The following is a 24,468-nucleotide window of genomic DNA, read 5'->3' as shown; positions in this document are numbered from 1 at the left end:
TTGTCTTCAGGATTATAATACATAAATACCTATGCACAAATTTTCATATAACTAATTAAATGTTGAAATAGCTATATCAGTGAAAACATTTAAAGTACTGTTTTACCAGATCAGATACAATGTTTACACAAGATTATGTATGAAAATTCTCAGCCCCAAATACAGCCTGTTGTATAAGTTAGACAATGTATAAATACATAAAAAGTCTGATCATAACCATAACAATTGGCGTGATTTTGAGGGTTTTTAGAAGTCTTCAATAGTGACATATTAGATCTTATATTTCCTTAAAATGAACTCTTATAAGGCTTATTTATTTATTATTATTTTGTGAATTCAGGAAGTTAACTTAGAGAAATTTTTCCTACCTACAATTAGATGTATTCTGAGTTATAAAAATAATCATTTATATTCATTCTCTGTTAGGTCTAAATAGAATAATACTGAAATCAGCTACTTTTATATACTTAATTTATGAGGCAAATATTTTTATATGATTTTAAAATTATAAAGTTCTGTGCTTTTCCAACAGAAATCAGAAACTGTATGTTCATCCCAGTATGCTTTTTGTCCCCTCAAAACATTCGTTTCCTTCTGTTTCCTCTCCTTGAAATATGAAGCTTTCTTACATGTTATCTGAGGCTTGTGCTTGAGTGCTGGTATAGCACCCTGTAGCATAACTCTATAATAGGTGCATATTCAGTTGCCCACTAATTATTTCATTTGACAGTGAAGTTAATAGTGTGTGTCAACCATAAGCAGTGATTATGAAATGGTCACTTTCAAAATGGAAATATAAGGCATTTATAATAACAGACTGCCTTGGAAATTTATGTTCAATGTTTGTGTGCACTTAGACACATTGGGAGAATGTCTCACAGAGGAAGCAATATTTCTGCTGCTCCTGGAAAAATGATTTATTTATTCCACCTGGATAAACTCAATCGTAGCAGGTCTACAACTGGATCATTTCCCTTTCTTTCTATATCTTCCTGTATTCTGCACCGTCTGGAAACAACTGACATAAGCTAAGATGCCAAAGCTTCAAATGTATTCAAATTTAGTAGGATTATGATCACTTGCATTGTAATACTGGAAAAAGAATATAAAAAATGCCTTCCCCATGTTTTAATTATGACACATTCAAAATTCAGAATAGTACCTATCGTTACTATTTTTAGAGATTAGTAAAGTGGTAATTTAGAAAAACAAACTGAACAAATATATCTTCAGAGACAAAGTATGAAGATAAGAGTAGTGATCGACTATTTGAGGTCTTGAGTTTTAGCCTAAGCATTGTAAGTGATAATAAAGGCAGGCTTATAATGAGTTAGGCAGCCTATTAAAATAAAAAAAAAAAACCTTATGTATACAACTCTTTTTAAATAAAGTTTAACTGTTAAATTGAAAAGAAAATAATAAAGGATTGGGTTTTGTTCCACCTTGTCCTTGTGCTTAAGATTTTTCTAAAAAAATAAAAGCTCACTGTCCAAGATCGTTTCATTATTAGAAATTAATGCAATGTAACAGGAAATGTATAGGGCCAACCTGAAAACTGAACTAAACCCCCAGCTTAATATCATACTAACTAAATGAATCTGATAAAAACAAAACAAAACAAAAACATGTAGTTTGATGTTGAATGTTCTTACATATACGACATGGAAAGTAATAAAGATGATCATGTCTTTCTCAGCAACTGGGTAAGCCGTACATATATCTAAAGTAATAAAACCAAGACAGTGTTCTAATTAATAACAACCTATAGGAATGGTAGTTATCTTCATTTTAATTTCTCTTCCATTGAAATTCTCAATCCTAGAAGGTCTGCAAGCTAATCATTTTCCTTCTTCATGTCTGTCTCTTCCTGTATTTCTCATACCCTGGAAAAGTTGCTCCTTTATTTCCCTGTTTGCCAAGCTATAATCATTGAAGGCTTGTTCTCTTGTTGCCAGTATGTTGAGTTGTACTATATTATTCTGGAGTTACTCCTGGATCTCCTTTCCTCTTCAATATAAACTAGTTATAAAATGGCATAAACTTAATTTGTTTCCATCATATGACTTTGCAGTTCACTGGTTGTACCTATTCTTCTTTGAGTCTTTGCCATGTCAAAACTCTGTTCTTAGCCTGGCGTGGTGGTGCACGCCTTTAATCCCAGCCCTTGGGAGGCAGAGGTAGGAGGATTGCTGTGAGGTTGAGGCCACCCTGAGATTACATAGTGAATTCCAGGTCAGCCTGAGCTAGAGTAAGACCGTATCTTGAAAAAGAAAAACAAAAATCTCTGTTCTTTCAGCCAGAAATACTCTTCCCATCAAGAGTAACCATCACCTGGCTACTTCCTACTCTATAGTCCTTGTGTGTGAAACATTCTCTAGTCCCAATTAAACAGAGTTTCCCTATTGGCATGAGGTGCCATTCTGCATTGTTAGTATTTTCTCAGTGGTTTACTGTGAATGTGAAATATTTGGAGACAACGGCCACCTTTTATTTTACATGTACTCCCATCTAAAATAATGTCATATTCATATTTAATTTTAAAGAAATAAAGGTTAATTGAATGAATGAAGAGATGAATTTAGGTTTTGCTAGTAGATGTATCACAAATTCCCTTTGATTTGAATTATTCAAGACAGAAAATTATATCATGAAATATGGTTCATATCAGTCTTTTACTACAACTTGCCCTGGTCTCTTAATTATGATAAAAACATAATTACATTTTCCTAATACTATAAAGATATAACAATATGTTCAACATGGTTTTAAAATTAATTATACTTTATAACCTAGTTAAAATTCTTATAAATATCCTCATTAAATGAGTATTTGAAAAGTATTTAATATAAATGACTTCCCTTACTCAAAATTAGTTTTACATTTTGATGTATTTAAATTGTTTTATCAACAACACTAAGGTTAGAAATATGAGAAACATAGAACAAAAACTGAATTTAATCCTGACAACCAGGAAAATTCTTGTATCTTCTTCTGTGTTATTACTACCATATTCAAACTGGTATTGAAGCAATTAGCATGTCATTAGTAACAATACAGAAAGGACCCCCAAACTGCCTCCAAAATATGTCATTGTTTTATTAGATAGCTCAGTGATTCTGAAATAAATCTTAGCCCTATCCCTTATCAAATATCAGGACAGAAATCATACCTCTCCAGAAAATAAGAGGTCAATAGTATTGACATATTCAAAACATATGCATGCAAATCATAGGAACAATTGAAATGAGAAAGGGTCAACTGTATTTTTATTAAAAATCATAATTTAAATTGCTATCTCTATATCTGGATTGCATAACATTTCTACAGGTAAAACATTTTCAGCCTGAAGCTGATTTCATAAATGCTAAATCCAGGTTGCTTATTGTCTCACTATGGAATGAGGAAAACAGCATTAACAAAATGGTGTCATTAAATTGCAGCTATTAAACTAGGTGACTTTAATTGTTTCATAAACCCATTTTTAATCTATTTATCTATTAATCATACACATTATAATACAAATACTATCAAAAAATGAAATCATGTCTTTCATAACACATACAATAATTTAATACTTTGCTATTTTAATTGACGCTTTTACTAGGTGGGTTTATGTTGATGATAACTTAAGGCTGCTTTCAGTTTATGGGGTAATAACTGTAACCTGGGAGAAATAAAATCCAAAGCTAGATTCAGTTGCATTCACTAGCATAGGACAAAGATTTGCTTCATAAACAGAAAATTCTATAAGATTGTGGTTATCAAACAAAAATGTTTTTCATTAGAAAGTGAAGTACTATCAGTGTTATAAAATCAGAAGCGAAGCCAGTCACATTTATTTAAGAATATTAAAATATATATACTCAAAACTACAATTGCCAAAAAATTAACTTTCATCAGTATTTAAGAATGAATATTTATGAAAGATAAATTTAGTGCAGTTGGCCTTTTTTCTGATACCCTCATAGAAACACTCATTTTTAACTGCTTCTGTTAAAATTATTTGTTACATTAACAAACATGTTGAGTATGGGGACATTGTACAAAAGTCATTCTGAAGTGCTTAATCATTCTAAATTACAGTACAAAAAAACCAAAAGGCCTGCATTCTGTACCTACCAAAACAGCATTGTGGAAAGTAAATGAAAAGGTTCATATTCTATTGAACTTTAGCAAACATACGCTAGACAGCTGAGACACCTTAATGCATGTCCATCCTTCATCTAGAATGTTCCACTTATTGTCTTTGGTGCTTGCAATGAATTCTGCTCACTGTCACACTGAATTGTCAATGAAACCCAGGTCCAATATGAACCTTGCCTAATAGTCACAGTTTGCCTTTCTTCTTGAATGCATTTGATGGTCACTTACTACTTTATGAGTATATCTCCTGCCATACAGGAGAACAGGAATTACATAATTCATATCTGTGGACACCATAAATAATAAAAGGAATAATTTTAAATGTTCTCTCACCCTTTTATCCAAGTATTAAAGCTTTATAATTAGTTAACTCTGTTTGATTCATTTCTATAATAAGCACATTTAATATTTATAAGAGTCATATTTAAAAAATTGTCATTAATTGCTTTTACTGCCATAAGTCACATTACAATTTTTGAGTTTAAGTAAGAATATCTACACCTTAGCATATTTCTATATATTTACATGCTTATAACTATGAGTATTAGATTTACCACAATGGATAAAAACTGTAAAATTGTTGACATTTTTTACAAACCCAGCACGAGGATCTAAAGACAGGTCCCTGGGAAACTTCAGCCTTTTACTAACAAGAATAGTAGGGTACAAGCCATTGAGTTTGGATACTTCGATCACCCTTTTTTCTGTGTCAGACCAGTAGAGGTTTTTTCCAATCCAATCAACAGCAAGTGCATTGGGAACAGCAGTGTTATGCACTACCTAACAAAATAAGAATTTAAAATGTTAACAGTATAAATGCCTGGAATAAGAACTGGGCCAGTGCTTTTGCATTATTACTGAGATGCAGAGTGGAAGAGAGCAAGTAATACAATATAACTACTTTTTTAAGAGAAATTCCCCAACATGTACTCAGGACTGTAGAAAAGTCAAGTGGGTATATTAAAAACACAAAGAAAATTAAAAAAAAAAAAGATTTTGGATAGTTGTACAATTAGTGATCACATTTTCTTGGAGTTTATCAATTCAGCCTTTTAAAATTGGGAATGAAGTTCTATTACATACACATACAAACACTATTAATATTATTTATTTTTAAAAGGCTTTGATGTTACATTAGTAATAGTCACTTCTCTACCACCTGATCTTTTCCCTATGAAAACAACTACAAGAGATAAAGTTAGCACAGAAGAATTTGAACCTGGGAAAGCAAAAGTAAACTTATACTGTAATCAATTATAAACCATGTCAGCACCAAATATATAAAGTCTTCTTTGTAAAGATCTGGGTTTTATGTAGAAAAATATGATGTGTATAAATTGTCAGATGGCTTGTGACCATGTGCTAAGTGTTTATGAGTTGTCAATACTTTTAAGATGATATGCAAAGGAATGGCAATTGGAGCTGCATAGAAGCCAAAAATTATATAGAGACAGGTAAACATTAAGTTTAAAATGATCTTTTCCCCTAATGCCACCAATAATAAAGACCACAAAGAGAAAAGACAAGACGAAAATTTGCAACAGTTCATGATACTGGGTTTTGTGTTGGCTGCAAGACATATTTGCTATTTTTAAATTCCGAAATGCTAAATTTTGAAATTAATTTTTGGCATTTTAAATTAACTTTCATGCACTGGTAGAACAAAAGATACATAATATATGCATAGTGTATGACATGACGTAAAGTAACAATGGAACAACACGACTGACAAGGTAGGTGAGACTCCATGATTTAAAAATATTAAAGTGCCTTCAACAGAATAAAAGTGATCAAATAAAAATTTCTCATAATAATTATACAATCAAAATTTAATAATGTAAGTTTCATAATATATAATATCCATGTACAGTTAAGTATAAAAATCTGCTTACAGATTCTACCAACTAGAGCCACCCTGTTCTTCTGTGTGTGCAATGATATTTATAGTCATCCTGTACCAGCTGAACCCAGCCACAATGCACATACATTGTGAGAGTTCATTAAATATTTAAAATATGTTGCTTATGCCAAATTTTCTATATTAAAACTAGGACTGAAAAGTAAATAATATAATAAGGTTCATTTTCTTGAACTTGACATCTCTTACTAATACATTGTAGTACATATACACAGCATAAACTTTTAATTGGGTTTCCATAAAATGGCACCAAGTAGCTCATAGCTATCATGTATATTGAATTGTAATATCGTCTAATAAGAAGATTCATAACTTTACACAAGTGCAATCGATTATTTCTACCTAGGTTATTTTTTTTTTTTTTTGAGAGTGAGAGAAACAACAGAAAGAGAAAGAGAAAGAGAGAGAGAGAGAATGGGTGCACTAGGGCCTCTAGCCCTGTAAGCAAACACCAGACACATGTCCCCTCTTGTGCACCTTTCTTAAATGGGAGTGGAGGAATTGAGCTTGAGTACTTAGGCTTCACAGGCAAGTGGCTTAACTGCTAAGCCAACTCTCTAGCCCCTATATAAGTTAATTTTAATGGGGCTATAATTTCAAATTGTCATTGAATTTTCTTATGACAAATTTGGCTCTGACTTAAAGTAATGCTAAAATAAAACATAAAAAATATAAAAACATAAAAAAACATAAAAAAGTACCAGTGTGAAATTAAAACCAAGTCAATAAGTTCTAAAATCATTGTTGTGGTTCTCAAATATAATTTTTTAATTGTATTCAACCATAAAATTGTCAACAACCCATCATGATAAAATGTAATTACCTTGATGTCACTTCCATTTAGACACATTCTATTTATGCGACTTCCATTGGGTCTACTTGAATCAATCCAATAAATAAATTCTTCTTTATAATCAAAGTCGATAGCAATGACATTGTTTAATCCCTAAAAAGAAGAAAGATCATACTTTCAATAAAAGTTATTAGGTATTGCTTTGGAATTCATTAAGAGTCATAGGAATCATTATTGTTTTGCATCTAAGAATATATGTGTGTGTGTGTGTGTGTGTGTGTGTGTGTGTGTGTGTGTGTGTGTGTGACATGTTACCAACTCTTAAGAAAAAAAAAAAAAACTAACTACATTTTGTTCAAATTATACAGTTAAAACCTTGAAAAGATGCAGCATTTTTGAAAATAGTTTTCAAATAAGAAGCAAAAATACTGGAATTTTTACAGGGGCTTAAACAATTAGCCAATAAAGTAGTAAAAAAAAACCTTATTTTTTAAAGAGAAAAATTCATGAACTTAAATCAGATTTATTCCCCCCCTCTCCTGCAAAAGAATAATCTAATAAAAATGCATCTAAGGGCTAGAGAGATAGCTTAGTAGTTAAGGTGTTTGCCTAAGAAGCCTAAGGACTAAAATTTGATTTCCCAGTACTCACATAAGCCAGATGCATAAGGTGGCACATGCATCTGGGGTATGTTTACAGTGGCTAGACATGCGCATCCTCTCTCCTCTCTCTCTTTCACTCTCCCATAAATAAATAACATTTTGGGCTGCAGAGATGGCTAAGCAATTAAATGTTTGCCTGTGAAGCCTAAGGACCCCGGTTCAAGGCTCAATTCCCTAGGACCCATGTTAGCCAGATGCACAAGGGGGCGCACGCATCTGGAGTTCATTTGCAGTGGCTGGAAGCCCTGGTGCGCCCATTCTCTCCCTCTCCCATTCTCTCTCTCTCTTCCTCTTTCTCTGTCTGTCATTCTCAAATAAACAAAAATAAAAAACTTAAAAAAATAAATAACATATTTTAAAATGCATATAAGACTTTGTTATGCAAATTGAACATTTGAAACTGATTTGGGAAATACTTTGAGATATGGGTATAAACAAAGACTTTCTATAAAGGACTATAATAGTACAAAAGTAACTCAGGATTGACAAATGTTCCTCTGCTGCAGGAGCAACAGGAAGCCAAATAGGTTTATACTTGGGATAGAGATTTCTACATAACAGGGCATTGCACCCTGTACCAAAATGTTCTTGCAGTGCCAGAGAGGTGGCATTGGGAAGAGCACAGGCCCCTTTCTCATTTGTGTACCTTCTCCCCTCCTCCAATGGTTGTTTTCAATAAGTATTTCTTCCTTGATGCAGTCGGTTTGGCTATGATCATCTCTCAGCTGAAGAAGCATACCTTTTTGTTGTGCAGGAATGTCCTAAATGGAACACTACAAAGACTTGAAACTGAGGCATATAAACCCGTAGCTGACATCACATCTAGTGACAGTTTCCTCTAGGGACAGCTGAGTTGTCTGTTGCAGACAGAACCTAGGTCTTACTTCTCAAGGACAGGAAGGGGCATGTAGAAGGCAACTATGGCTTGCTGTGGAGACTTAGTGTCTTTACACTTGAAGCTATGGGCATTGACTTTCCTCAGTCTAGAAGGAATTTCCTTAATTTTTTTGTGGCCTGTGGCTGTGAATGTGGCCTACTGTCTGCATGGGGCATATATTTTTCTGCTTCTGGTTCACAGAAGGCCACTTAAATCTGTGTCACATGCATCCATTCTTCTGAGTGCAAAACGGCATCCTTGTCCCTAAGTGATGCCCCAGGAAGCTGGAGAGAATGCTTCTAGGTCTTGTTTCCGATATTAGAATACAATAGGTGAGAAATATTTTGCATAAACTGCATTATATATATATTTTTTTTTTCCTGTGACTATTTCCTTTGCTTGTTATTTGTTATCACAGTTGGGACTGGCCTTTTGGATAATAGCTATCATTTGGTAGTCAGAATAGCTCCTTGTGGCTGACCAGTGGCTCTATATCCAGCTCCCATGTCCACATTGGGCAATTTGCCGTTACCTCACAAAAACAAAATACCTAGTTTAACACTTCCTTTCATGTCCACTGAATGATTGACCACCTTGTGACAAGTGGACTGGTATGTTGTATTGTTATGGCAGTCAAAATTTGTAAACATAATGTGGATGTTCTAAATATAGTGCTTTGAAAACAAAAGAACTGACAAATGTTAGCACATGAAATCAAAAAGCTCTGCATGGTGAAGAAAGAAATCACCAGAGGGCAAGACAGCCTACAGAATGGGAGAAAAACTGCCTGCTGATAATCCAACAGAAAAATACAATGAATAAATGAAAAACATAAACACTAAAAATAAGTCCCTTAGGGGCAGGAAACACAAGGACCAGAGATAAGCAGCCCAGCATACTCATAAAAGCCAAGAGTGGCACACCTGTAAATCCCAGAGCTAAGGAGGCACAGAAAAGGGTTCTATGAAACAAGTGAGCTATCTAGCTACTCTACCAAGTCATTAAACTCTAGGTTTAGTAAGAGACCTTGTCTCAAAAAATAGGGTGCGATTGGAGAGTTAGCTAAAGTAAAGTGTTTGCCTTATAAGCATGAAAACCTAAGTTAAATAGCCAGTCCCTAAATTAAAATAAGTAAATAAAACACTTTTAAAAAAATAGGGTGGAGAGTGATTGAGGAAGTCACCACACATTAATCTCTTGCTTCTACACACGCATTCATGCCCATGCACATCCACCTGCTGTTGTGTGACATACGCCCCCAAGCAAAACAACTATTGCCATCTTCATCAGAAGCAGCTGTGATCACTAACGAAAGACTCATCATCAACTTCTCACTTCTGTCCACTATGTGCAATGATGCATGACATCTTAGGGGTCTTGTGATTCCAGCAAGAGGTTCAAGGATGTGGAGGGTGGAAGATCACAGAAGAGGGAGTTTATCCAGCTTTGGCAAAGTCATCATCTAGGCTGGGATGAGACTATTCCATGATTTGGCTACTTTGGAGTTTCTATGCTCCTGTAAGTAATCCCCTCACCTATGCTCTGTAAAGAAACTGAATATACTCATTGGTTCAACAAATTAAACATGGGTGGAATCAGCATTTAATCTGTTGAGGGTGCCCTACCTGGGGCAGCAAGTAATATATGTTTCCTTCTCAGAAAATAGTTCATGCAATCCCTGTACATACACTAATAGACAAACATGCAGATCACATGTATGTACACTGTACCCCTAATACATATCCAAAAATTAACAATAGCAAAAATGAATCTTTCAATCAATAAATATGCATCTGTACTTATAGATCTCTAATAAAGAAATATAAAGGGTCAATAAATATGTGGAAAATTGTGTGACATCCATTAGTGAAATGGAAATCTGAGCTACTGTGAGAACTTATCTCATCCAAATCCAATTGAATATCAATATGGAAACAAATGTTTGCAAACTTTGTTGAGAGTGTGATGGAAAAGGAATCCATATTCACTATTGGTGGAAATATAAACTGGTGCAGCCACTATGTTGTAGATGTTTCAAAACCTATAATAGAATTGTCATATGAGCAGCTATACCAACCCAGGGTATATAGGTAAAAAAGTCTAGGTCCTACCACAGAGGTTCTTGCACACTTGTGTTAATTGATTCACTATTACAACACTCAGGAAATGGAACTAGTACAGGTACCTATCAGTAGATGAATATATGATGAATATATACACAATAGAATATATTCATATATATATATCATATATATGTGTGTGTGTGTGTGTGTGTGTGTGTGTGTGTATGAAAAATAAAATCATGATATTAACAAGAACATAAATTCATCTGAAACTCAATTCATGTTCAGGAATGTAAACCAGATTCACATATACTACATGTTTTCTGATATATGAGAAACTTAAATTCTCTCTCTCTCTCTTTCTGTGTTATTTGTATTTGTGTGCATGTATGCACACATGCGTCTATGAGCATGCATGTGTGTGCATTGCATGAGATTGGAAGAAGTGAACTTAAGGTATGGGGTAATTAAATACATGTGACATGAGTAAAGTATACAGGCTTTGGGGGCAAAAGAAGAGGAGCAACAAGAAGGTGTAATACAGATTAAGAGATTAAGAGAGTAGAAGAAGGAGATGAATGGAACAAAATATCTAGGAAAATGTAATAATGAAATCTACACTCTATGTCTTAGCTTCAGAACTCAAAAAAAAAAAAAAAAAACAACAGGGCTATAGAGATGGCTCAGTGGATAAAGCATTTCCCACTCAAATGTAAGTGCCTGAATTCCATCCTCCCCAGACTCCATGTAAAAAAGCTTGAAGCCATGGTGGACTTCTGTAATTCCAGCATGCTGAAAGAGAGATAGGGGTTGGAGACCAAAGAGTTTGCCATGGAAGATACAAGAAAGAACAATGGCAGAGAAATTTCCAGAGAAACCCTGACTCAAATGAGGTAGAAAGGCAAAGACCAACCTAAAAGTTGTCCTCTAACCTTCACACGCACACGGAGGTACCTAAGCCCCACAATCACAAGTATGCACACATACAAAAATTTGTTTAAAATTTATAAAACCTTTAAAACAAGATCAGGAAAAAACCCAGTTACAAATCTAGAAAAAAAAAAGCACTCCAACGAAAAGCAACATAAAAATAAAACAGAAGAAATCTCATGAATCAATGGAAACAATACTGTTGCCATTAAAAAAATAAAAAGAATCTGCAATCAAATCACGTCTTCCCCTTGCATACCTGAATCTGAAACAATCCATTTTTAATAGTCTATAAAGGCTTGTCCAAGCTGATTCCTGCCCCCTCTGCCCTTGATCTATGTGTGGACACATGTAAATCTGGTTCTGTCCTGTTTGGCCTGGTAGAGCAGGGGAGAACACTGTTTCTTGGCCTGGGTAGTCTTCTGCTTGCCTTCTATCTGATTTATGTTTTGGGGTAACTTCTCACTTTAATTACAGTATGACTTTTCATTAATCGCCGATTCTACCATCTGTGTATTTCCTTTGCACCCTCTCTCTACCACATAGGTATTTCCTCTAAACTCTGGGCCTGCTACCTATGTAATTTCTTTAAACTCTAAGTAGCCATGGGTGTGACTCTTTACTACCCATTTCTTAACAAAATTTCTTGTCTGCGTTGGAACATTTTCTCCTATTCTTGGGCCATCATCACTTACTCTCTTCACTTTCTTCCATGAGGAGACACTCAGGGTGGATGCTGTGCCTTCCACAGGAGTGTATGTTTCTTCTAAAAATCTCTCTCCATAAGCTCCTAGTTCTTATCTTCCTTGCATCTATGACTCTGCTCCAGTATTTCCTAGACTTCAATTTCTCTTAAATAAAGCTCATGGGAAATGCTGTGCCTTCCACATGAGTGTGTTTTTCTTCTAAATCTCTCTATATGAGCTACTAGGTCCTATCTTCCATGTGTTTGTGACTCTGCTGCAACATTTTCTTGAATATTAACTTCCTGTGAATGAACCCCACAAACCCACAACTTGTGATTTCACCTTAAATATACTCAATAATTCATAATGTATCCTTCTTGAGTTGGTTTTTGTCAATTCAAGGTCAAAATATTGAGGTTCATAATTTTGGGAGGCCCGTCCTGAACCCCCATATCCTTTCTTACTAGGATAAATCATGCCTAACATACCACCTATTTACTTCCTCCTCTGGAGCACTAACCCATCCATTCCTTCATTGCATCAACATTACTGCAATCACATTTTCCTTGAAAATTCTTTCCAACATTCATAAGGGACTGTGTCTGAGAGAGGAAGAAATCTTCTACTAATGAATATTTGTTTTAAATAAGACAAATAGAAAAAGTTTACATCGGTAGATAAATTAGTATGAAATGAAAATTAGATATCATTACATTTTTTGTGGGGGAAAAAAACCAGACATGACATTCATCTAACTGGAAAGGTAGAATATGTCTGAAGCATTAAGCAAAGCTAGAATAGCCATCTGATGAGTGAGATAAGAAAGTGGAAATTTTTCTTTCCCCAAAGGCTTTTCCCAACAGCATAAATGAATACATTTGTTTCATGATAGAAATAGCCACTTAGGCACTACAGCGCCATGTTGGAATTTAGTGGAGTAGGGGCTGGAGAGATGGCTGAGTGGTTAAAAATGCTTGCTGGCAAAGCCTAATGGCCCGGATCCACTTCCTCAGTACCCATGTAAAGCAAGATGTACAAAGTGGCTAATTCATTTAGAGTTAATTTGTAGTGGCAGGAGTCCATGATGAAGTCATCCATTCTCTCTCTCTCTCACTGTCTTCCCCTCTCTCATTCTGCCTCTTCCTCTCTTTTATAACATAAGTATAGAATTTTTAATAAAGAATTGAAAGTGGGAACCTTCTATCATGTCACCAACAATTTTAACGTTCAAGTTCACTTTATCCCAAATGATGGAAATGAGAGGTAAAGCCCCCCCCCCCCCCCAGTAATCCCATGGATACATACATTGTAGCATATTGGATATCAATTCAAATGCTGGGCTGTCGACATTCTATTTCAACATTGTATTTCCAGTATCTGGGGATGATGTTAGCTACTAATATATATATACACACACACACACACACACATACACACACACACACACACACACACACACACACACACACATGTTTGGGGGCTTAGCTTAATTCTGACATAGATGTTGAAGTCATAGTACGACTTCAAAGAGTCAATCCTCTTTTTCCACAGTCTTTATGTGGGCTGTAGGGATATAAGCTCAGGTCATTATGCTTGTGCAGGAAGCACTTTATAATTTATTTTTATTTTTATTTTTTTGAGGTAGGGTCTCATGCTAGCTCAGGCTGACCTGGAATTCAGTCTGTAGTCTCAGGGTGGCCTTGAACTCATGGTGATCCTCCTATATCTGCCTCCTGAGTACTGGAATTAAAGGCATGTACCACCATGCCTGGCAGGAAGCAATTTTATCTATTGGACTATCTCCCTAATTTCCTAATTCATTTTAAAGTTAAACAGGTATGATAATTTGAATAGATGGCCCCCAATATGTTCAGTGTTTTATTAGATTGTAGTTTGCATCTGCAGCTACCTGGCTGGGGCAGTATCACTGGGAGGATCTTAAGGTGTGTTGTTGGGTTTGAGATTTCAATCTATCCCTTCTCCATAACCATGCCTTGTCTGCAAGTTCATCTTAGTGAACCTGAAGCTGTCTGCTACAGCAAGTTTGTTATTATACAAATTATTCTAAATTAGAAAACTGATGTTATAGGTACTTTCTATAGTCACAGGGCTCTTTGCAATGTGTGTAACACTGTGTAGAGTTTTCTTACACCAATATTCATCTTTAAAAGGCTCACCTCAAATTTTAAATGAGTTGTAGTCCAAGAGTAAGGATTAGTGCCTATGGAAATACAGTATTTTTGTTTGTTTCTTAGCTTTGGCGAACATGGTAACTACCAAGTTTGGGCTCAGTTATCAACATTTACTCTAAAAAATTATATTATAATTTGACAGTAATAGCACTATGTAACATTTATAGAGCCCTTTATAAGAGTCAAACAAAAGATAAATGGTTTTATATTTTATTTTTTCTTAGAATCTCAAGACATAAAGTGACTTGTACATAGTAAGAAAAAAAACTTGATTTACCTTTTCATTCTTTTTTTGTGTAGCAAGGTTAAATTCTCATAATGAAGACTAAACCAGTCACAAGTTCAGTTCTGCTTTTATGAGGATTAGCATAAATAATCCCTTTTTTATAGCTCCTAGTTACAAAGATAGCAATAATTCCCCACCCCCAATTGCATGACAGTAGTGAGCAATAGGACATAAAATAATGGCAGTAAAAATGACTTGATGTTCACATGAATAAACCCAAGTAAATGTTTATTGGCACTGCTACTCATGAACAATGACTACCAATGCTAAAATATGAGAATTAATTTTAGTCATATATTGTATATTGTTAAGTAAAATAAAAAAATACCCTAATTTAATTTACTTAAAACTACATGTCTAGAAAGTTGACTATGAAAAATCAAAGTCTTAAAAATATAACCCACATATATTTCAGAAAACTTCTGTGGAATGTTTACTACATTCATTTCAGTAGTAATTGAGATATTTGCTATTCAAATGCCATTCACTCTACAGAAATAATGTAAATGGCTGGTTTTAGTGATGGCTTGGCAAATCAGATTGCTAAATTGAAACTTTTGTATGGAAAACCAAAGATATTTTTCTCTAACTTTAGTAAAGCTCTATCCACAATCTCTAGTCATGGCAGAATTATTCTACTACTTTCATGACAATAGACAATAGATAATGAAAATCCAACTCCAAATTTAGCAAGTCAAGTATATTAAATTAAAGCTATATTTGCAGGGAAATTGAAGCTCTGTTCTGATATATCTATACAGCCAGGGTGGTCACTTTTCCTACAGCTTTACCCTATTCCCCACAGAAAAGAGTGTAATGCTCTCTTTGTAGAATCATATGCAATGGACATTAAAACAGCTAGAGGTATGGTCAAAATAAGGCCTGAAAAGTAGAATCATCACAGTGGTTTCTGTCTAAAAATTGGTTTCATCAAAATCCTATTTGCTCTTTTCATTTTTGTAGCTGAAGTTTTGTGCCTTTTGGTTCAAGATGATTAATTTAGGAAATTGCATTTTGTTTCTCTATGCAATTTCTCTGGAATCAAGGCACTGTTAGAATTGAGTTGGATAGCACACTGGAAAGTTACTTGATTAATTTTCATTTCTACAATCTATATTATTAAAGTAAAATTTCTAAATGTGGTATATAAATTTAAAGTGGCCTAACACCACTATGTTTTAGAATAAATGCACTAAGAACACAAATTCTACCAGTTATTATAACTTTAAACAATACCAACTGAAGAAATTGTTTATGACCACAATAAAGAAAATAAAATTTAACACACTTGAAAAATCAGTCCTCCAAACCAGCCATATAAAAGTAGTCCCAAATAATTAAGACATGGCTAGTATACTTTCATTCATTTTGCCTAAGAAAAACACAGAGAGGTACATACTCTTTCTTTATGCATGTGTAGAAGTAATTTCTTAAGAAAATAAAGATGTTTTTCTATCCAGAATGCATTATACTTTTAAAAATAATACTATCATGAAACATTGTCTACATGCTTTTAAAAAATACATTCATTTATTTATTATTTGCAAGGGGGGGGGAGTATATGGGTTCACCTGAGCCTCTACCATTGCAATGAAACTCCAGATGCATGCACTATTTTGTACATCTGGCTTTACATGGTAATAAGGAATCAAAACTGGGTCATTAGGATTTGCAGGCAAGCATCATAACCACTTAGCCAACTCTCCAGCTTGGTTATATATTTCTTAACAAATGGTGTATCTCCAGAAATCCACAAGCAAAGCTTCATGTAAAGCTTGTCTTTAGTCTTTGGAATTTCAGTTTTCTTACTCATTAATCACCATTAGGCAGTTTTCCCAAGACACTGGTACTCGGGTTGTTTTTAATATTCCTTATGACCCCCATGCCTTATTCATTTATGTGATCATGGCACTAGGAAAATATCTGAAGCACACCCATGTAGGTGGTAATGATCGACAAAACTGTAAAATAATGGCACCAGGATATAGGGCTATGTTAAAGTGTGCATTCAAGTGGCTCTATTATATAAAATTTACGTGATTGCTACATGTATTAGTTATTAGAGAGAACAAATGGGATACCAGTAGAAATATTTTGAGCTGACAACTGTGAAAATGAAGGAAGAACCAGTCATTGGAACTCTGTTATAGTTCTTTCATGAAACCATAAATATTCTTTCAATATTGCCATTTGGGTACAATTTAAGTTAAAAAGGGTGTTCAAACTTTCACCCATTGCAATTGAGATAACACTTTATAAAGATCAGAACACTTAAAATGTCATTTCCTATTCCAGATAAGACTAAACCAGGTCAACAACTCACACACATGAATGAAATTGTAGAAAATTTCAAAAGGTTGTGAAGACATATGTGGAAAGTGACAATCTTCTACATTTTTGTCTTTTATTACTGTAAAAAGTATCATCTACTCAGCTAAATAGGTTAGTGTATGAAAGTATGCCGTCATTTTTCACATCTTAAGTTAGTAATATATACTTCAATTTTATAAATATTGTTATGGTATTATTTATCTCTTAAAAATTCAGATGTACAATACTTATATTTTAGATTGACTGTTTAGATTGTTTTTAATTAGTTTTTATAATGATTATGAAAATATTCATATATTTTACATAATCTAATGAGAGGCAGATAAAGCAAGAAGTAGTGAGGCACAGTGGTCACTGGTGTCACACCCCAAACTGGAAACAAAATTTTGAACATCACAAACATTATGCATCTGGCAAGCTTGCCCACCATAAACACAGAAGTCTGAGGACTGGTGTGCATGAGCTCCATGCCAAAGTGTAAGTTACAAAACAGTGAGTGTGTATGGCGTCCACTCAAGAGTTGGCAAAGCTCTAAACTTGCCAACTATTTCATGAATATCCAGGATGGTTTTCATTTTCAGCCTTTAATCCAGGGACAGGGAATAAAGCTCTTTCAGAATGAGTCAATATTGTACATATTTGCAACTAGACAAGATTTACTTATGAAGCACAATGAATGAACCACAACTGCAATGAAGCAATCCATTAGTTATTAGCACAAACAATTTTAGTTGACTTTTCTGTCCATTCAACTATTTAATATTCAACCAAAATTTCAGATATGTATAGGGAAATATATCTGTACTGAACATGTGCAGACATTCTTGCCACCATTCCATACATAATGCAGTATAACTACAACTTACAAGGCATTTATATTTCATTAGGTATTACAATAATGTGGAGACCATTTAAAATACACAGGATATGTTATAGGTTATAGGAAGATAGTGTGATATTTCATACAATGGACTTTGGAGTGCTGTGCAAGATCCTGAAACCAACACTCTTTCAATCATCTATAGGAAGTAGTGTTTTGACAGGTCTTTACCTAACACTGAAAATACACACACACACACACACACACACACACACACACACACACACACAATAAGAAATATTCTTAATATTGATATGTTTTATAGTTGAAAGCAAAGAGACATTTGTAGTTGAATTGATATAAGTAAAATATTTCTAAGGAAAATACTTCTTTTTACAACTAAAATTGTGTTTTAACCAATTATATGTGCTTTCCCAAGTCCATGTAGTAATCACTAGCTTTTTTTTTTTTTTTTTTTTTTTTTTTTTTTTTTAGCTATTTGATCTCATGTGATTGTTAAGAAAAAAAATAAGTGTAAACATTTCACAGTTTGGACAGTTTTAAATAGAAGTCATATTTTTTCATAAATTATACATACACACACATGCACACATAAACTCAGAGGAAAAATTTAATATCAAATTAAACCACTCCATATTCTATCCAAGTGGGTGCCACTGAGCAATGAGAGAAGGAGACTTCAAAGCATGTTACTCCTACCCATCTAACCATGGCTAGGGTACCATCATATTCTTGATTACTTGATAATTACAATTTTTGTTTTTTATATGTACATAGAGTATATATATGGCATGTGTATATGTTTACCCATGAGTGCAGGCTCACGTGTCATAATGTGCATGTAGATGTCAGAGCACAACCACTGGTGTGGGTCCTTGTCTTCCACTGTGTGTGATGCAAGGTCTTCAGTTTTGTATGGCTGCATTCAACAGGCTAAATGTAGTTTGTGTGTGATTCTCCTGTCTCTGCCTCCCTCATCATCATAGGCCCACTGGGATTAAAGACACCCACTATAGCATCCAACTTTCAGTGGCTTTTGGGATCTGACATCAGGTACTCACATTTGTTCAGCAAGCAAGCTCTTTACCCATTAAACCATAACCCCAGAAACAATGTCAAATTTTAGAGGCAGGAGAAAAAAATCTGGTAATCCACAAAATGAAAGTGGATATTATGTTGTTGTCTCTAAAGTAGCCATTCTTGGGATAATTTTGCCAACATTAATTATAATCTCATACCTTTTCTTGCTTTGATTTGGCATCATACATACATACATACATACATACATACATACAAACAAACATACATACATACTTACATACTGACCAATCTGCTCATTATAAACAAAACATTTGTGGCAATTTTCTATAACCATAAATATGTGCCCCATAAAATATAACCGTTAAGCAGTGTATTTCCACGGCTTTAATGCCTACCTGAAGAATTTAGAGTATGTGCCCATTCCCCCCTTGAAAATACTGCCATACCTGCTTTAACAGTGTGTAGTTAGAGCCATCTGTGCTAATTTTCCTTATCTCATGATGATCAGCAAGAATTAGAAAGGGTTCTTCATCTAAACACCAAAGCAAATGACATGTCAGGATTTTTATATTTACGGTTTTTTATTATACTTATTCTCAATTTGGTTTGGCAGCAATGTAATTCACGTGAAATACAACTCTGGTACACTAGTGTTAAAAGACTCACGGAAAGCATTCTTGTCAATAGTAAAATAAAACACTTCACCACTCCTATCTTCTCATGAGCTGGAGATCTTTATACTTCTTCCTCTTTTCTTCTCTTAGTCTCATAAAATCATTATTTGCTATGTTTTTCTGTTCGATGTATGTTTGAAATAACAATATTTCTCCCCCCATTATCTTCAGGGCTAGTAGATAATAAAGTATCTTGTTGTGTTTCCACATTTTCCATATCATTCATCTTAGATGCTCCTTCCTATCACCCACGTCAGCACCCTCAATCAATCATTCCAATCTTCTGTTAAAGCTATCTTTTTACTCACAGTCCTTTGTTCAGAGTTGGCTCTTACATTAGATGAAGATGCCTGTATCTTTCTGTCAATATACTAGAACTACATAAACATAAAATTAATTCTTTGGATTCTACTTTAATTATTTGTGTTTTTGGTCTTCATAACTTGAATGTGTTTGGTAATTAAATGTTGAACTCTTTACCAAAAGATTTATGTTGCAGGGACCCTTTGTGTATTCAAAATTATTGGTATCTAAATCACACAACCATGGTATGAATACAAATGATTAAATTACAGTTATTACCATTTAGCTCCTCTACACAATATTTTCTGAAAAGTTAAAGGAAATGGAATAATTGTTTCTGAAGTCTGCCTCATCCCTTGTTGTTGTTCAATGTCATGAAATGCATATGGTGGCAAACAATGAGCTCCCTACAAGCAAGCAAACAGGTACATGAGATGGTTGCTACAAATGATCCTCAGACTGATTTAGTGAAGAATACTCCAAGAATAAGTGACCATGGATAGAAAAATGGAAAGGAGCGGTTGTCTTCTGTTAAATATGATAAGCTTAAGTAGTTACAAAACTCATTTTTAAATTTGTATTCCTAATATCTGGTTCACAAAAGTAAAAATCATTTTAATAGTGTCAGTGTCATATAGCTACATGGAAACAGGCAATTGTAATTATTTCAATGTCTTTAAAAATAAGTTCAGTGGAGCCAGGCGTGGTGGTACACATCTTTAATCCCAGCATTTGGGAGGGAGATGTAGGAGGATCACCATGAATTTAAGGCTACCCTGAGACTCTATAGTGAATTCCAGGTCAGTCTGGGCTACAGTGAGACCCTATGTTGAAAAAAAAAAAAAAAGAAAAAAAATAATAAGTTTTGTGGGATAGAGATTGCCTTACATAACATATTGCCCATATTAGGAGTCATTGTCATATATAACTTTATATCATTTTAATGTGTGTGTGATTTCTCCCCTAATAGTTTATGATATTTTCAAAATTATGGGTCATGCTTTATTAAAATTTTAATCTATAGAGTCAGTCACACTCATAGGAACAAAAAGAGCATTAATAATATTTGCTGAATCATTGGGATCATATACATAGCCTTGTAGGACTGATTTATTAAAATATTATGGTTTATTTAGAATAACCTGTGGTTCACCTTGGCATGCATGTATGAGTGTGTATGTTCTAGAAGATAAGAAAACCCATTGCCATGGTGTCACAGTGTGTTCTTTCATAGTTTTGGCCAGCTTGAGCTATTGACATATGTTTCAGCAGAAAGAAGCGCTAGCAACAGTTAATTTATCAATGAGCACTTTCAACAACTAGAACACAGTTCCTATTTCTCAAGAACATAATTCAAACTTATCACAAACAGAGCAGCTCAGTGTTCAAAGTCACAAGCAGAATGTCAGATTGAAAGACAAATTTTGCCTTCTTAGAAACAGTAACAAATTGAATAAAAAAATGACTAAAAATCCAAGATTATTTGTGTAACTGAGGTTGGATCTCTGAGTAAATTCATTTGCATACCTGAGAGTGACTTGCAGCCATTTGGATTATCAGGATGTACTTGATACCCATCTTCACAGAGGCACCTGTAGGTACCGTAAGTATTGATGCATTGCTGACTGCAAGGAAAGCCCGACGAACATTCATCAATGTCTACACAGGTTTTACCATCATCTTTCAGTTGGAATCCAGGCCAACATTTGCACTGGGGAAATAAAAATGAGCACAATCTATCCATATCATTACCACTGTTTTTTGCTATTGAACATATCTTTAGCATGGTTCAAGCTAGAAGGTATTTGAAGAGAATAGATAATGGCAAGTCTTTTTGTCTCCTAGCAATTAACCTTAGCAAGAATCACATGTGTTATGCAAAGTTCAAAAGCATGTGATTGTCTTAGGTTGGAAAGAGTCGATGTTAACTGACCCTGTTAAGCCATGTGGCTAGAAATTGGCAAGTTCAAAATATATACGAAATATGGGGCTGGAGAGGTGGTTTAGCAGTTAAGGCATTTGCCTGCAAAGCCAAAGGACCTCTGTTCGACTCCCCAGGACCCACGGAAGTACAAGGTGGCACATGTGTCCAGAATTTGTTTGCAGTGGCTGGAGGCCCTGGCATGTCCGTTCTCTCTCCCTCTTTCCCTCTCTTGTTCTCTCAAATGAATAAACAAATAAAATAAAATGAATAAACAAATAAAATATTATATAAATATATATATATTTTAAATTTATTTATATATATATATATATATATATATATCCTTTCTTTGTTTTGCTTTCTTTTCTTTTGTAGACAGGTCTTGCTCTGTAGTTCAGGCTGGCATCATCTGCCAGGACTGGGATTACAGATAGTGGATTAATCTTTCAACAAATTTTGTTCACTTTTATTGCATTTAATAATATTTTTGACAACCTTAATAAAAATCAGGATCAGTCTCTCTGTCTATTTTTCAACAGAATATGTACAATACTTATGATTATGGACTTAAAATTATTTAGATCTTATTTCCCCTAACTGATGTTTTGCTTTGCTCAATATTTCTGACATGTATGTGCATTTAGGAACATTTTTGACATCACTTCTTCAGGTTCTGTGCACACATGCTTGAGTGATAAAATACTTTTGTATATTTTAGGCTGAATTCTCACTTCTTTCTATACCACCTTAAAAGGACAGAATATAAGTGCTGATTTTTGGACCGTTTTATATATTAAAGTGTTTCTAAGTGAGAGATGTTTAAACATGACATGCACAATGAGGTTTACGGGATGGCACCGCCAAATACTGTATTGATATGTGTTTGGAAATCCTTATATTCAAGAATTTTAAAAGCTGTCTCTTTCACATCATGTTTCAAAGTATCTATTTTAATTTTTATATTAATTAAATTATGTATTTTATACTTTATATTATGTTTTTATATTTTCCTGCCTGGATTACTATTATAGACATCAAATCGACACAAGACAAGCAGAGATCAACTTTTGAATTTGCCACATAGGATTTATATTGATGTGGTATATGTAAAGTTTAGTTATAAGCCTATGACTGAAAATTTTAGTAAGTTACTTGAAAAAAGTCTCAATCTTTTTCCTTCTTATAGTCAGAAAATATTTCTATATTGGTAGACTATAAATCATAAGCAATGTTTTAATATTTCATGTTTTCTAAAATATTTACTGCCAAAATTCACAACTTGATACATACTTTCTCATTAAGAGTAGCCCTGGCTCATTACTTTTGCTCCCCTCTTCCTATAATGTAGTACTTGAGCTCATATGGGACTTAAATCTGTAAGTTCAGCCACTGCTTCTTAATACAATACTGTGCCTGAAATATTTAAAAAGAAATATAACTTCCTTAATTTTTCTTTTCCTTCCTGCATTTTTATTATTTTCTGCATTAGGGATATACCCCAGGTCCTTGAGTAATGGAAAGTAAGCATTCTTCCACTGACCTAAACTCATAGACCTGGCATTTCTTTTTTAATCTTTTTTTACAGAGAAGAAGTAATTGCTATATTACTTGGAATATCTAGGTACAGTAAAATCTTTATCAACAGAATTAAGCAAGTACATCAGACATTTGGAGATTAAAAATAGCAAAATAGATTTTTAGCTGAATTTACACTTGTCATAGATCATTAATGCTCACAGGGAAAATAGCCCAACCTTTTTATGAATGACATACTCTTTCAACCGTACTTAAAAAAATCATTTAGCCACTGCTGTATGTTGTAAAGCTGAGAAACCTCTTACTTCCAGTGACTTGTGTCTGTTTCCCACTCCTGACTGGATCCTTTGAAAGAGCTCAGGCCAGGAATTACTCCTATTCTGTTAATGCACATTTTGAACAAAGCTGGCAAGTCAGCTGTGTTCTACACAAAACTTCTCCCAAAGTTCCTGACATTTTGTATTTCTATATGGATAAATTTGTATGTACTTCAGTTTGTAAAGGGTGCATTTGACAAATTTCCATATCTATATATAGATACAATATTCAAGGTGAACTCCATAGGAAAAATATAATTTTACTATAAGGTCTAATTGTCAGTAATCTGTGTTGTGTTTTACAAAAGTATGGTCTGTTGAGAATTCATCCCCAGCCACTATCCTCTTTCAAAAACAAACCTACCTCTGCCTTCCAAGTGCTGGGATTAAAGGCGTGCACCACCACACCCGGCTTCAACTGAAACTCTTACCTTTTATTTTTCTCTGCTATGATGTAGGGTCTAAGCTCAGGGCCTTAATATGCTAAATAGATGATCTACCCGCTGAACTGAAGATTGAGCCCACAATTTAATTTCTCATCATGAAGCTTTGTGGCATCTGCATCATTAATTTTAACCACAACATACAAGTACACATTTTAATACTGTGTTAGTTTGTATCCACTTTTATAGCACAGCCTAGATTTTAGTAGGCATTTAAGTCAATCACTTTTCCAGTGAATTACCCTCTTCAGGGGAATGGCACAAAGATAAAGCTATTAAGTTATTGGGCATAATTGATTTTTCAGTGTGCTTTCATTAGGTCCTAATAATTAATGTGTTCCAGTTTTCTCTTCTTTCTATACGAAAATGCTGTATTCTCTGATGCTGTAATAAATAAATGATTAGCCTATTCAGGAAAAAGGGAGAAATGAGAACTTACATTACAAATGTATTTATACAACCATTATTATAATATTGTCCCTAAATATTGTCATTGTTGCTTTAAATG

The 24,468-nt window shown here is 34.1% G+C and overlaps 1 protein-coding gene across 2 annotated transcripts in view; it reads right to left on the bottom strand.

The window, feature by feature from the left end:
• Lrp1b (LDL receptor related protein 1B) overlaps nucleotides 1–24,468 on the bottom strand; it is a 2,087,209-nt gene that overhangs the window by 247,322 nt on the left and 1,815,419 nt on the right. For both annotated transcript variants that reach the window (XM_045147485.1, XM_045147484.1), the window contains 4 exons: nucleotides 21,268–21,451; nucleotides 19,210–19,295; nucleotides 6,885–7,007; nucleotides 4,742–4,923 (listed from right to left, as the gene is read on the bottom strand). In XM_045147485.1, the coding sequence (XP_045003420.1) occupies nucleotides 4,742–4,923; nucleotides 6,885–7,007; nucleotides 19,210–19,295; nucleotides 21,268–21,451 (575 nt within the window). The remainder of the gene's footprint in view (nucleotides 1–4,741; nucleotides 4,924–6,884; nucleotides 7,008–19,209; nucleotides 19,296–21,267; nucleotides 21,452–24,468) is intronic.

The sequence above is a fragment of the Jaculus jaculus genome, chromosome 4 (genome assembly GCF_020740685.1).
Source record: "Jaculus jaculus isolate mJacJac1 chromosome 4, mJacJac1.mat.Y.cur, whole genome shotgun sequence".
Classification (NCBI taxonomy): Eukaryota; Metazoa; Chordata; class Mammalia; order Rodentia; family Dipodidae; genus Jaculus; species Jaculus jaculus.
The sequence above is the reverse complement of the archived record's forward strand: the minus strand, read 5'-3'. Positions and strand labels throughout refer to the sequence as shown.